The following is a 13336-nucleotide window of genomic DNA, read 5'->3' as shown; positions in this document are numbered from 1 at the left end:
CTTGACAAGTTCACTCGGGCCTCCTTACCAACTCCCGAGTACTAATGGCAATTATAGATGTGTCACCACTCAGGTACCTCAGTCAGGGTGTATACGACCCGGGACAACCGGGAGATCCGGAAAAACAAGGGAAACTTTTCATCCCGGAGAAAACCGGGAAAAACCCGGGAATTGTTTAGAATTCCGGGAAGTTTTCATTGCTTTCGTTTTCCGTTAAATTTCTGTGATTTTTGACTGTTAAGAACCAATACTCAAACTAAGTATATTGTTGTATCCTGCTACTGCAGAATAATGCTGCAGCAACAAAACATGAACGAGAGAAAAAAAAAAGAAAATAAAACTTTAATTGCAAAGGAAATGCGCTGTATATCACAACAAAACACTGTGCTCATACAAGCGTCTCCCAACAGCACAGTGCGTTGAAGGCTTAGGAAGACTATGCAATGCTTCATAACAACAAATTGCCTCCGATGAGCCTGACGTGACAACTGTTTAAATTAGAGTCATTTGAGCAGTTACGGGTGGGCTGTTGTGCATGCGCAGTTTAGTCGTGTATGCGTAGTACCTTCTCCCGCTTCTGGTTACCGAAGTGTGGCTGGGCGCCACTACCTAATATTGCCCCGGTTCGGTAATATAGTAAATCTGGGGCTGATGCACAGATGAGTCAGAATTGTGGTGGGGAGGTGGGTCGTCTCCACGTGACCCGTCTTTACGTTCATTGATTTTGTTGTTTCGTCTTCGTTTATTGCTCTCACGTTAAATGATGATGAAACGGATTTTTGTCGCCAGGAGTTATCAAATTAATTAAAATACGTTCGCTTAGTGACGGAAGGCAAAAATTTTATTACCACTTTTCTGACAGTCAAGAATTAATCGCCTTGCAAAAAAATGAAGTTATTTTTGTAGGTTTGCTAAAGAGATTTGACTTTTATTAATCTTTTCTGCTGAGGCAGTCAATTTATTTGCAACGAAGAGTTTAATTTTACACTCTTGGCTGGTTTCAACTGTTCGCTGAATTTCAAGTCCGTGTATGGCATTATACCATAATAAAGAACCAAACATGAGATAATACAGCACTGGTACTCCAAGAAAATTTACATCCGAATATGGACATACGAATGTGCACTTTAAGCTGAATTATGCATTTTAGTGTGGTTCACGAAATTCCGGTGCTCTTGAAGTATCCTCTGATGTCTTGTTTCTTTTATGACATAATATGAGATCTTTTAATGTTTTACACGTACGAACATATGGGCTTCCTGCGTCATCGTAGCTGCACAAGCACGGTGACGCCTGTTATCTGGCGCTCTCTGGCAACTGCTGAAACGAACCTATTTCTAACAGGTTGCAGGTAAATATTGCGAATGGTGGTTTGAAAAGCATTACATTCAAAGCAAATTTCCTTTTGCACAAGATGAACTGTGTGCGAGAATGTACGATGAATTTCTTAAATCACAAAGCGTTTGACTCACATTTAAAAATCAACTCTTTGAGGATGACCATTTGGAAGAATTTTGAGCCCAGATCAGACATTTACGTTGTTATTAAACATTTTACTGTCACTTTTGTGTGATATATCTTAATTTAAACCATGACTTTTCTTATTTGTGTGTTCGCACTACTGAAGAGTGATCTTGCTATCGGTTGACTACGTCACGTGTCCTATGCTGTCATCAGCTGGCGAGATCAAGTGACATGAGCTACGACTGGCTTACAAAAGCGCATCGCACTCTCGATTTCAATGCTTCGGAAAGTGACATGCGGTGTTTGATGGAATTCAAATTCATTCCTTTGTAATACGAAAATAATAGCCCCCCTCCAGGGAATTTTGTTTTCTGAAGTGCCGGGAAATTGTACGTTGGTATATAAAACCGTAAACATTCAAAGGATTGATGAGTTTTACAGTGCCGAGGAAGAGTATATTGTCACTTAACACGGAAAGAGTGTATTTTCACCCGGGAGAACGTGTATTTTTTACTGGGAAATCGGGGAAAAATCGGGGATTTTTTTTTTCTTTGTCCACGTATACACCCTGCTCAGCGCTGTTGGTGAGTCTAAGCTTAGGCTGATAGTTCCTTCCCATATCTCAGTAGGTTGTCACAGTCCTGGCCTCTAAGTTGTATTGGGATGCCTTGTAGTGCTCTCGTTTTGTCGAATTTGACATCACTTTGCATCGTACCGTTCACAACAATTGACATCACAGCATTTTTTTCATCTACCTACAAAGAGAATGACAGGATGTCATAGTTGAAAGTTTATTTCTTAGAGATCAACAGTATCCAGATACCCCCAAGAACATACTTTTTTCACATTGGGTGCATTTTGCTGCCACCTACTGCCAGGTACTCCATATCAGTCACCTCAGTAGTCATTAGGCATCCTGAGAGAGCAAAATGGGGCGCTCTGTGGGACTCACGGATTTCGAACATCGTCAGGTGATTGGGTGTCAGTTGTGTCATACGTCTGTAAGCAAGATTTCCACACTCTGAAGCATCCCTAGGTCCACTGTTACTGATGTGATAGTGAAGTGGAAACGTGAAGGAATACGTAAAGCACAAAAGCGTACAGGTCGACCTCATCTGTTGACTGACAGAGACCGCCGACAGTTGAAGAGGGTCGTAACGTGTAATAGGCAGACATCTATCCAGACCTTCACACACGAATTGCAAACTGCATCAGGATACACTGCAAGTACTATGACAGTTAGGCGGGAGGTGAGAAAACTTGGATTTCGTGGTCGAGTGGCTGCTCGTAAGCCACACATCGTGTCGGTAAATGCCAAACGACACCTTGCTCAGTGGAGTTTGTGGAGTGATGAATCATGGTACACAATGTGGCGATCCGATGGCATGGTGTGGGTATGGTGAATGCCCGGTGAATGTCATCTGCCAGTGTGTGTAGTGCCAACAGTAGAATTTGGAGGCGATGGTGTTATGGTGTGGTTATGTTTTTCATGGAGGGGGCTTGAACCCCTTGTTGTTTTGCGTGGCACTATCACAGCACAGGCCTACATTGATGTTTTAAGCACCTTCTTGCTTCCCACTGTTGAAGAGCAATTCAGGGATGGCAATTGCATCTTTCAACACGATCGAGCACCTGTTCATAATGTACAGCCTGTGGCAGAGTGGTTACACGACAATGACATCCCTGCACAGAGTACTCGCCTAAATCCTATAGAACACCTTCAGGATGTTTTGGAACGCCGACTTCGAGCCAGGCCTCGCCGATCGACATCGATACCTGTCCTCAGTGCAGCACTCTGTGAAGAATGGGCTGCCATTCCCCAAGAAACCTTCCAGCACCTGATCAAAGGTATGCCTGTGAGAGTGGAAACTTTCATCAAGGCCAAGGATAGGCCAACACCATATCGAATTCCAGCTTTACCGAAGGAAGGGTGCCACGAACTTGTAAGTCATCACATAGTGTATTCAGGAAGAGCAACAGTGAGGACAAATTGTATGATGTCACCGTAAGTGTTAACCCCTCCACAGATTCTGAAAGCAACATTATAAGCCATCTGTGTTAGCAGGTGAAACACTACAGTTTTATGCTTCAACAAGAGAAGTAATTGATAGATCTTCCAAATCTGAAAATGATAGTAACTTTCAAATTGGTTTATCAAAATCGAACTAGGAAAAGTCATATTTACATTTATGTGAACTTGTTGGAACCATAAATTTGCACAAAAACTCAGTCAGAAATGTAATTTTTAACCTTCTTTCTTTCTTATTTTTCTAGTGCTCCATCATCTTCTCTCCAGGTTTTCTTTCCATTCTTCTATTCATATGGTCCACATTTCTTATTCCTTCTGTCTTGAAATTCTTCAAAATTTAGTATTTTATTCTGAAAAAGTTTTTTCTCTCATTTCTAATTCTTTGATGATGCTTCTTTCTAGTTCTTTTCACAACTCTGTAATCCATAGTACTATCAATTTCTTTTTCCTGAAATATGAGTATGTTCGTTTTGTTTGTTTTCATTCATTTGGTGGAGGTGTCTAAAGAAGATTGATTATTGACATTGGCAGAACTTCTGATATTTTCCCCATATTTTAGTTTATCTCCTCATTACTTCTCATTTTGCAGCCATCTGTAGTTTGTGTTGCGCCCATTTGCTTTCTAATAATCCATTTTTTGTGTTCCATTCTGTCCAGCATGTACTTCATTGTTAAAGCTACATGAAATTAGCAAATAAGCTTTGAAAATTCAGCATTTTGAAATTTGAATTTAGCATTTATGTTTTTCAGTGTGCTTACACATCTAAATGAGCAAGCTATTACATGAATTTACAAAATGTTACACCATAAAGGTTAATCAAAAGCATGCAATTCCAGTGCCACCATATCTTTCTGGTGAAAATATTTACAAAAAAAATTGTAGCTTTACTTGTATTTTAGAAAATTTTGCTCAATAATTACAAAAATAAAGAGGAACAACACGGCAGATGACAGAAGAAACAGCCATTCCAAAATTCATGTGACAAATGTATGTTTGCCGCTTTCCTAAAAACATTTCTATGTTTAATGCAAGGATGCTGTATTTGTATCTGGACAAGGAATGTAGCAAATAAAACTGAAGCAAAGAAATTGATAAGCATCAAAATCAACAACTCTACTACTTTCACATGCAACAAAGCATGAAAACTTAATGTTTGAAATCATCTGTAGATGATGATTTCCTGCTATGTTTCTTGACTTTGATGTTTATTTCTTGTCTCACTTTTATTTGTTCATTATTCTATCAAGGTAAAAGTAAAAGATCGGTGGTTTAGTGTTCACTTTTCAATGACAATGTATCTTGTTTTACCTACTCTGTTTTAACTTGGTAGTGCATAAATACATGTGCGTTGGACAGGTTAGTAGAGCATCATACAAGTGAATGTGAGTCTCACGGGAAGCGTGCAAGGGATAAGTCCCTGCAGTCGCGCTATTCATCTGTGTCCTCGGTGGCTCAGATGGATAGAGCGTCTGCCATGTAAGCAGGAGATCCCAGGTTCGAGTCCCGGTCGGGGCACACATTTTCAGCTGTCCACATCGAGGTATAACAACAACACCTGTCGGCAGCTGAGGTTGTCAGTCAGTCATCATTCATCATACAAGTATTTGCAATTTTTGCTCTTTTGTCATATTTATGTGATGATCTCGTATTTGATCATGGATATATTAAAAAATCACATGTCTAGCACCTGTGTATTGAGATATTTTAGCATTTAAGTAGTAAATTCATTGAAATATACTAATTTTAATAAATTTCACTGAAATATTCTGATTTTAATAAATTTTGCTGAAATATAGCAATTTCACCTTTTATCACACTTTGAAATCGACCAAAAACATGTTGCAATACACCCAGGTAGCACTGGAGCTACTATTTTTTACACTTTCAAAGCATTTTGCACTGATAGCATATGCAAATTTTACGTAGCTCTATTCATTGTTAAGCATTCACACAGGTTTAAAAATTGTGGTCTTACCACTGTACAGTGGCTTTAGTTTTAATTTTTTTAAGATATAAATTTTTTGTAGGTTTTTTTGTCAGGTTATATGCTTGTTCCATTTTATTATGTTTGACTTCTGTCTAGTCCATACTGCTATGTAGTTGCTCCCAGGTATTTAAATTTACTATCTATCTATTTTACCTATTTATGTTTGTATGTATTTTTGAGCTTTTTAAATATTTGTCATGAGTGTTATTCTTACAGCTGAAATTTTGAGACCAGTTTTATTCATTATTTTTTTCCAGAAGATTTATTTGAATAACTGCTTCTGTCAGATTTTCTGAAGATATTGCAAAACTGTCCGCAAAAGCCAGGCAGTTCACTGTAAATTCCATTTGTTTTCTATTCTGGAATTATTGGTTCAATTTTGGGATTTTTTTAGCTACAAATTCCAGATCAAAATATTTTTTCTAAAACACAGTTAAACAGTAGCAGTGATAAATTGTCTTCCTTGTCTAACACCAGTTTTTATTTCACTTGGTTAAGATACTTCTCCCACAGATTTAACTTTAGAGCGCACAATGAAGATTATAATATTTGTTAGAGTTTCGTAAAATGCCTTCACTAATTTTGCCAAATTCTATTATGATTTTACCATTGTTCTTGTGGCTACCAACTCAAATACTTTGTTGAAATCAGTAAATGTTATTATAGGTTAACTGGTTAACATTCTGTGGCAAATTAGTGATTTTAAGTTAAAAATCTCTCGTGTGCAGGATTTGACTTTTCAAAATGAACGTGATGTTCACCCAGTCGTTTATCTAATGTTTCTTCAACTCTGTTCAGGAGAGTTTTTGATAATATTTTGTATGCCAATGGCGGAAGTGACACTCCTTTGTAATTGTTGATATTTTGCTTGTGCTGCTTTTTCTGTGTGGGTGGACTTGTGCTATTTTCCACTTCTCTGGAATCTTTTTCATTTTCCAAAAGTTCTTAAAAAGCAAGTGTACATCACTACATCTTTAGTTCTGACCATTTCAGTTATTCTACTGTAATGAGTCTTTGCCACTGTCTTTGCTCATTTAGAATGTTTTGGTGGCTTCATGAATTTATAGCTCTATTGGTGGGAAATCTTCAATATTTTCTGGTATTGCTGGAAACTCTAATTTAACTGTTTGAACAGGGCAGTTTAACAGCCTGCAAAAAAAGTTTCTATTATTTCACATTTTTCATTGTTGTTTAATCCTATTTTACCATTTTCATTTTTGAAATAGAAGCTTGGTGCTTGATACCCTTTAAGCACATGTTTAAAAATTTGGTAAAAATTTCTAGTTATTATTTTGGTGGAATTTTCTAGAATTTCTAAGAGATAAAATTTTTTGAAGATTCTTTTGATTTTCTGGATTATTTTTTATGTGTATTTTCTTTGTTGTCTGAATTGTTCCGGGTGTTGTTCCTTTTTAAAGATCTTAATTTTTTCCATATTTGAGCTCTTTGTTCTAGTGCTTCTTTGCACTCCTTGTTGCACCATGCCTTCTTTTTATTTTTAACCAAACCTAATGTTTTCTCTGTGACATTAGTAATCTGTACCTGGAGTTCATGCCAAGCTCCTGTTTTAGCTGTCTTATTTTCTTTTCTAAATTTTCTGTTGTAATGTTGGCCCTACTGGAGTTGTATTTGATAGCTTTCTGGGTTTTCTTTTTTGTTTTGGTGGTAGAAATCTTATTTCAACCTTTAGAGAGGTAATGATCTGAATCAAACTGCCCATTTCTTGTTACTTTATCAGTCAAAATTTCCTTGATATTCCTTTTAGATCTGGGTATTTTGAAGAAATAGTTTCAATTCCTTCTGTTTTCCAGTCTGAGAGAAGAGAATTTCATTTAATGATCCAATGTAGTACTTCTATTTCAACTTACAACTTAAAAGGCATTTTAGGACATTCCATTTCTTCTTTACCACAAATGACAAATGTTTGGATTCCCCCAGAATTCAAGGTAGCATTGCATTATAAGATGTAACGCTGAATTCCTTCTCAGAGGTACCACATGAGGTAGTGTAATTATCCACTATGAAAACTTTCCAGTTTGCAATTTGAAGTTACAAATTGTAGAGAGCAGGAAGTCCAGGATGATCCCTGAATTCCCAGAATAAGACCAAGTTGTCAGTCTGGAATTCTACTGTTTCAGCCACCTGTAACATGTGAAACAGTCATGCCAGCTGTCCATTTTAGACTTGACAACATGCAGGATTTTATTTTATTTATTTATTCATTTAGGGCTGTCAGGAACCTAGTCAGTTAACTACAATGCATTTCTGGAAGCCTCTTTGCAGCCCAAAAATATTGCATTCTCTCTGTGGCCACTTGTCTTCTCCCCTCTGTGCTGCCACATTTTTGCTTCTGCTCATTGTGGACACCATTAAATTCAGCAACCGGTGATCTGTCATCATCAGTTTTCTACTATATTAGCAAGTCCTTTGCCTCTCCATTTTCTGCGATCCATTTCTTCCTTCTTAAGGCTGCTGTATGTTGTACCATCCATCACATCATCCAGTATCTGAAATCTCTCCCTTCCTCACTTCCATTTCCCTTCTACATAACCTTCTAAAACTGTTTTTATCAGTCTGTCATTCTTTCTTAATATATGCCCCATCTAATTTCTTTTTCGTCTTTTTATTACATTTAGTAACTGTCATTTCTCTCCCACTCTTCTCAGTACCTCTTCATTTTTTATTCCGTCCATCCAACTTATTCTTTCTATCCTCTGCCATGTCCACATCTCAAAAGCCTCCCGCCTTTCTGTGTCTTTCTTCCTCAAAGTCCATGTTTCAGCGCCATACAGAACACTCCGTACAAAACATTTTATGAGTCTCTTCCAGAGTTCTCTGTCCAGATCGCTGCAGAAAATTCTCCTTCTCCTATAAAATGCCTCTTTTGCCATTGCTGACCTTGTATTTTAATTTCTGTGGTGCACTTCCAGTCAGTGTCTATCCTGCTTCCAAGATACTTAAAATTTTTCACCTGTTCTAATATTTCTCCAGTCAGCATAATTTTTATTTCTTTATTTCCTCCTGGTGCCAATACTTTTGTTTCCTTTGTGTTAATTTTAATTCCATAATTTTTTCCGTTAGCTTCAATGGTGTCCACCAAATCCTGCAATTCTTTTTCCCCTGTGGCTAGAAGGACCATGTCATCAGCAAACCTCAAACACCCTACTCTTCTTCCTCCAATTTCTACTTGTTTGTCATCTAATAAGCATTGGCCAATAATATTTTCCATGTAGAGGTTGAAAAGAGTAGGTGATAGACAGCATCCTTGTCTACTCCTTTTCCTAGCTCAATCCAGTTTGTACTTTCTCCCCCTCACTTTAACTGAGGCTTTTTGATTAAGATATAATGAGTTTACAAATCATCTGGTTTTCCAGTCCACTCTCTTTTCCCTCATTACAGTCACCAGCTTGTCCCAAACCACACTGTCAAATGCCTTTTCTAGATCGATGAAGCGCATGTATATAGGTCTCTTCCTTTTTCAATAAACCTTTCTCCCAAGATTTGTAGCAGCCCTATTGCATCTCTGGTGCCCATATTCTGTCTAAAGCCAAACTGATCCTCACTAAGATTCTCTTCCATTACTTTTCCAAATCTCTTATTAATTATTCTTAACATCACTTTGGCTGCATGTGAAATGAGGTTGATGGAGCAATTAGAGGTGTCGTCCTGATTCAGTCCACTGGTCTTGAGGTTCTCCCTTACCTCCTCCAACCATTTATCAGGGACTGTCTCTCTGTTTCTTGATAGGATCAACAGGTCATTGGCAAATGCAAGGCAGATGACCCTTACACTGTTTTTTGAGCCTCCAATGTGAACTTTGTTCAGTAACTCCTTCCCAGCCAGTTCGTTTTCCCAGCAGATCTTATCTGATACACCCTTGAAGAGAACAGGGCAGTACATCACCCTGTCAGGTGCCAGTTTTAATTAAGAACTATTTGAAAGAGACTCCCACGCATTTTGATTGTTTAAGTTTCTTTGTAGTCCGTCGTCAGGTCACGAGTGGCCTACCGGGACCATCCGACCGCCGTGTCATCCTCAGATAGGAGGGGTGTGGGGTCAGCACACCGCTCTCCCGGTCGTTACGATGGTATTCTTGACCGAAGCTGCTACTATTCGGTCGAGTAGCTCCTCAATTGGCATCACGAGGCTGAGTGCACCCCGAAAAATGGCAACAGCGCATGGTGGCCTGGATGGTCACCCATCCAAGTGCCGACCATGCCTGACAGCGCTTAACTTTGGTGATCTCACGGGAACCGGTGTTTCCACTGTGGCAAGGCCGTTGCTTAAGTTTCTTTATAAATTTTTTTTATTGTAAGTTCTGAATTATATGGTCCTTCACTTAGTTATATTTGGTTATTAATCACATTTTTATTTTTCTTTATGGCACTCTGTATGAGCAGATAAGCACCAGTCTTAATTTGTTGTTAGTATAGTTTAGAGAAGTAGCCGGCAGTGGACGCTTCTGCCTATTAATGTCCGCCTCGCCCGCATCTCGTGGTCGTGCGGTAGCGTTCTCGCTTCCCACGCCCGGGTTCCCGGGTTCGATTCCCGGCGGGGTCAGGGATTTTCTCTGCCTCGTGATGGCTGGGTGTTGTGTGCTGTCCTTAGGTTAGTTAGGTTTAAGTAGTTCTAAGTTCTAGGGGACTTATGACCACAGTAGCTGAGTCCCATAGTGCTCAGAGCCATTTTTTGCCAATGTCCGCCTCGACACATTCCACATCCCCGAAGGCTTTCCTTCTCGATGGGATTTATGGAATGCAGTGTGTGAGTGAATGAATGAATGTAGTGGCACGGTTTAATCCCTTGTGCAGGAGAAGGGCGTGGGCGTGATCTGTGCAGCGGGTGTGGCGATGGGTCTCCTGAGCAACAGAGGTCCAGCGCCGTGGCACCCGGCACCCCAGGAGCTGAAGGAGGCCTGCCGGGCAGTAGCCAACTACTGCAAGGTGGGTGTGAAGAAGCCAGCATGCAAGTGATACACAAGTTACTGGCAGGGTAGAGAAGTTTGCAGGATAAAAGGTACAAGGTTTACAGTAAAAGGTGCATGATGCAGAGTGAGAGGGGCAGGGTGTAGGGTAAGAGGTGCAGGTTGAGGGGTGCAGAGTAAAGGGGGCACAGTAAAAGGTTGATGGTAAAAGGTGCAGGGTAATTAGTAAAAGGTTCAGAATAAGAGTTGCAGGCTGGAAGGTAAGACATATGGGGTTTAGAGGTGAAAGGTACAAGGTGCAGGGTGCAGAGTAAAAGCTCAAAGTATTTGTGCACTAGGATTTGAGAGCAGAGCATGTTTGCTTAAACACTTTAAACTTGTTATATAATCTAAATATACACTCCTGGAAATTGAAATAAGAACACCGTGAATTCATTGTCCCAGGAAGGGGAAACTTTATTGACACATTCCTGGGGTCAGATACATCACATGATCACACTGACAGAACCACAGGCACATAGACACAGGCAACAGAGCATGCACAATGTCGGCACTAGTACAGTGTATATCCACCTTTCGCAGCAATGCAGGCTGCTATTCTCCCACGGAGACGATCGTAGAGATGCTGGATGTAGTCCTGTGGAACGGCTTGCCATGCCATTTCCACCTGGCACCTCAGTTGGACCAGCGTTCATGCTGGACGTGCAGACCGCATGAGACGATGCTTCATCCAGTCCCAAACATGCTCAATGGGGGACAGATCCCGAGATCTTGCTGGCCAGGGTAGTTGACTTATACCTTCTAGAGCACGTTGGGTGGCACGGGATACATGCGGACGTGCATTGTCCTGTTGGAACAGCAAGTTCCCTTGCCGGTCTAGGAATGGTAGAACGATGGGTTCGATGACGGTTTGGATGTACCGTGCACTATTCAGTGTCCCCTCGACGATCACCAGTGGTGTACGGCCAGTGTAGGAGATCGCTCCCCACACCATGATGCCGGGTGTTGGCCCTGTGTGCCTCGGTCGTATGCAGTCCTGATTGTGGCGCTCACCTGCACGGCGCCAAACACGCATATGACCGTCATTGGCACCAAGGCAGAAGCGACTCTCATCGCTGAAGACGACACGTCTCCATTCGTCCCTCCATTCACGCCTGTCGCAACACCACTGGAGGCGGGCTGCACGATGTTGGGGCGTGAGCGGAAGACGGCCTAACGGTGTGCGGGACTGTAGCCCAGCTTCGTGGAGACGGTTGCGAATGGTCCTCGCCGATACCCCAGGAGCAACAGTGTCCCTAATTTGCTGGGAAGTGGCGGTGCGGTCCCCTACGGCACTGCGTAGGATCCTACGGTCTTGGCGTGCATCCGTGCGTCGCTGCGGTCCGGTCCCAGGTCGACGGGCACGTGCACCTTCTGCCAACCACTGGCGACAACATCGATGTACTGTGGAGACCTCACGCCCCACGTGTTGAGCAATTCGGCGGTACGTCCACCCGGCCTCCCTTATGCCCACTATACGCCCTCGCTCAAAGTCCGTCAACTGCACATACGGTTCACGTCCACGCTGTCGCGGCATGCTACAAGTGTTAAAGACTGCGATGGAGCTCCGTATGCCACGGCAAACTGGCTGACACTGACGGCGGCGGTGCACAAATGCTGCGCAGCTAGCGCCATTCGACGGCCAACACCGCGGTTCCTGGTGTGTCCGCTGTGCCGTGCGTGTGATCATTGCTTGTACAGCCCTCTCGCAGTGTCCGGAGCAAGTATGGTGGGTCTGACACACCGGTGTCAATGTGTTCTGTTTTCCATTTCCAGGAGTGTAGCTATCACAGATAATATGATGGAGAGTACGTCTTACAGCAACATCTTATCAAACTGGCCCTCTTAGTTTCCCCAGTGCAACTCACTACTCAAAAAAGAGCAAAGGAATTGAAGGACTGTGTGGTGTCTGTTCATTCAGACATGTCTGAAAGAACAGACACAATTTTGATCCAGAAGCCATTATGAATTAAGACACAAGGGAATTACACATGTTGGCTGTGAGTGGACACTAATTTTCAACATTCACCTTTGATTTCAATCAACACCTGCTCACAGCCAACGTCTGTAATTCCTTTGCTTCATAATTCGTAATGGCTACTGCATCAAAATTGTGTCTGTTCTTTCTGACATGTCCAAAAGAACAGAACCTCATACATAACTAAAAAAGAAAATTTTAAAACTTTCCAAACAATGTCATGATGTCATGTAGAAAGTATAAAACATTTCAAGCTCTTTGTTAACAGAATCACCACTAGCTGAATGCGCATTGTTCTAATCTACAAATTGCAAAGTCAGAGGTTTGAGACATCTTGGAAGCATTTTTATTTGTTTATCTATTTTTATTTGAACTTCATATTTATTATTAATTTTAAAATTTAATTGATAAATATTAATCATAATTTCAAATAAGAATAACATTTCATTTTTATTTACTAATTGCACAATAATTCAAGTATACATATTAGTAATAAATTAAAATTCAGTACAAAAATGTTAATATATCAGACAATGGAAACTCCAGGTAAGAATATCAACAATGTAGTAAAAAACAGATTGCTAAATACTGTAAAGAAAACATGTCAAGCTGCAGACGGGCAGAATTAAGACACTCACATATAGCTTTCACCACAGCCTTCATCAGTAAAACACACACACACACACACACACACACACACAAAAAGCAAGCACACCTCATGTACACACGACCGCCAATCTTCAGCATCTCAGGCTAGAATGCATGGGGTGGGAAAGGGGAAGGCATAGTATTTTACCCTCCCAACTTTGCACAAAAACAGATCTCCCATGCCTTATCTCTCCAGTCACCCACCACCCCCCAAAGTCCCACTGTCCAGCCATAGACGAGCATTTCCCTCATGACTCAATAACACC

The 13336-nt window shown here is 40.9% G+C and overlaps 1 protein-coding gene and 1 pseudogene across 1 annotated transcript in view; one reads left to right on the top strand and one right to left on the bottom strand.

Annotated features, from left to right (window-relative positions):
* The window catches only part of LOC126213028 (uncharacterized), a 114261-nt gene that overhangs the window by 74564 nt on the left and 26361 nt on the right, over positions 1–13336 (top strand). Inside the window, exon 6 of the mRNA XM_049940596.1 lies at positions 10293–10424. Within this exon, the coding sequence (XP_049796553.1) occupies positions 10293–10424 (132 nt within the window). The remainder of the gene's footprint in view (positions 1–10292; positions 10425–13336) is intronic.
* LOC126214100 (5S ribosomal RNA) lies at positions 9648–9765 on the bottom strand (annotated as a pseudogene).

Source organism: Schistocerca nitens, chromosome 11 (assembly GCF_023898315.1).
Source record: "Schistocerca nitens isolate TAMUIC-IGC-003100 chromosome 11, iqSchNite1.1, whole genome shotgun sequence".
Taxonomy (NCBI): domain Eukaryota; kingdom Metazoa; phylum Arthropoda; class Insecta; order Orthoptera; family Acrididae; genus Schistocerca; species Schistocerca nitens.
This window is presented reverse-complemented; position numbering and strand designations above follow the sequence as displayed.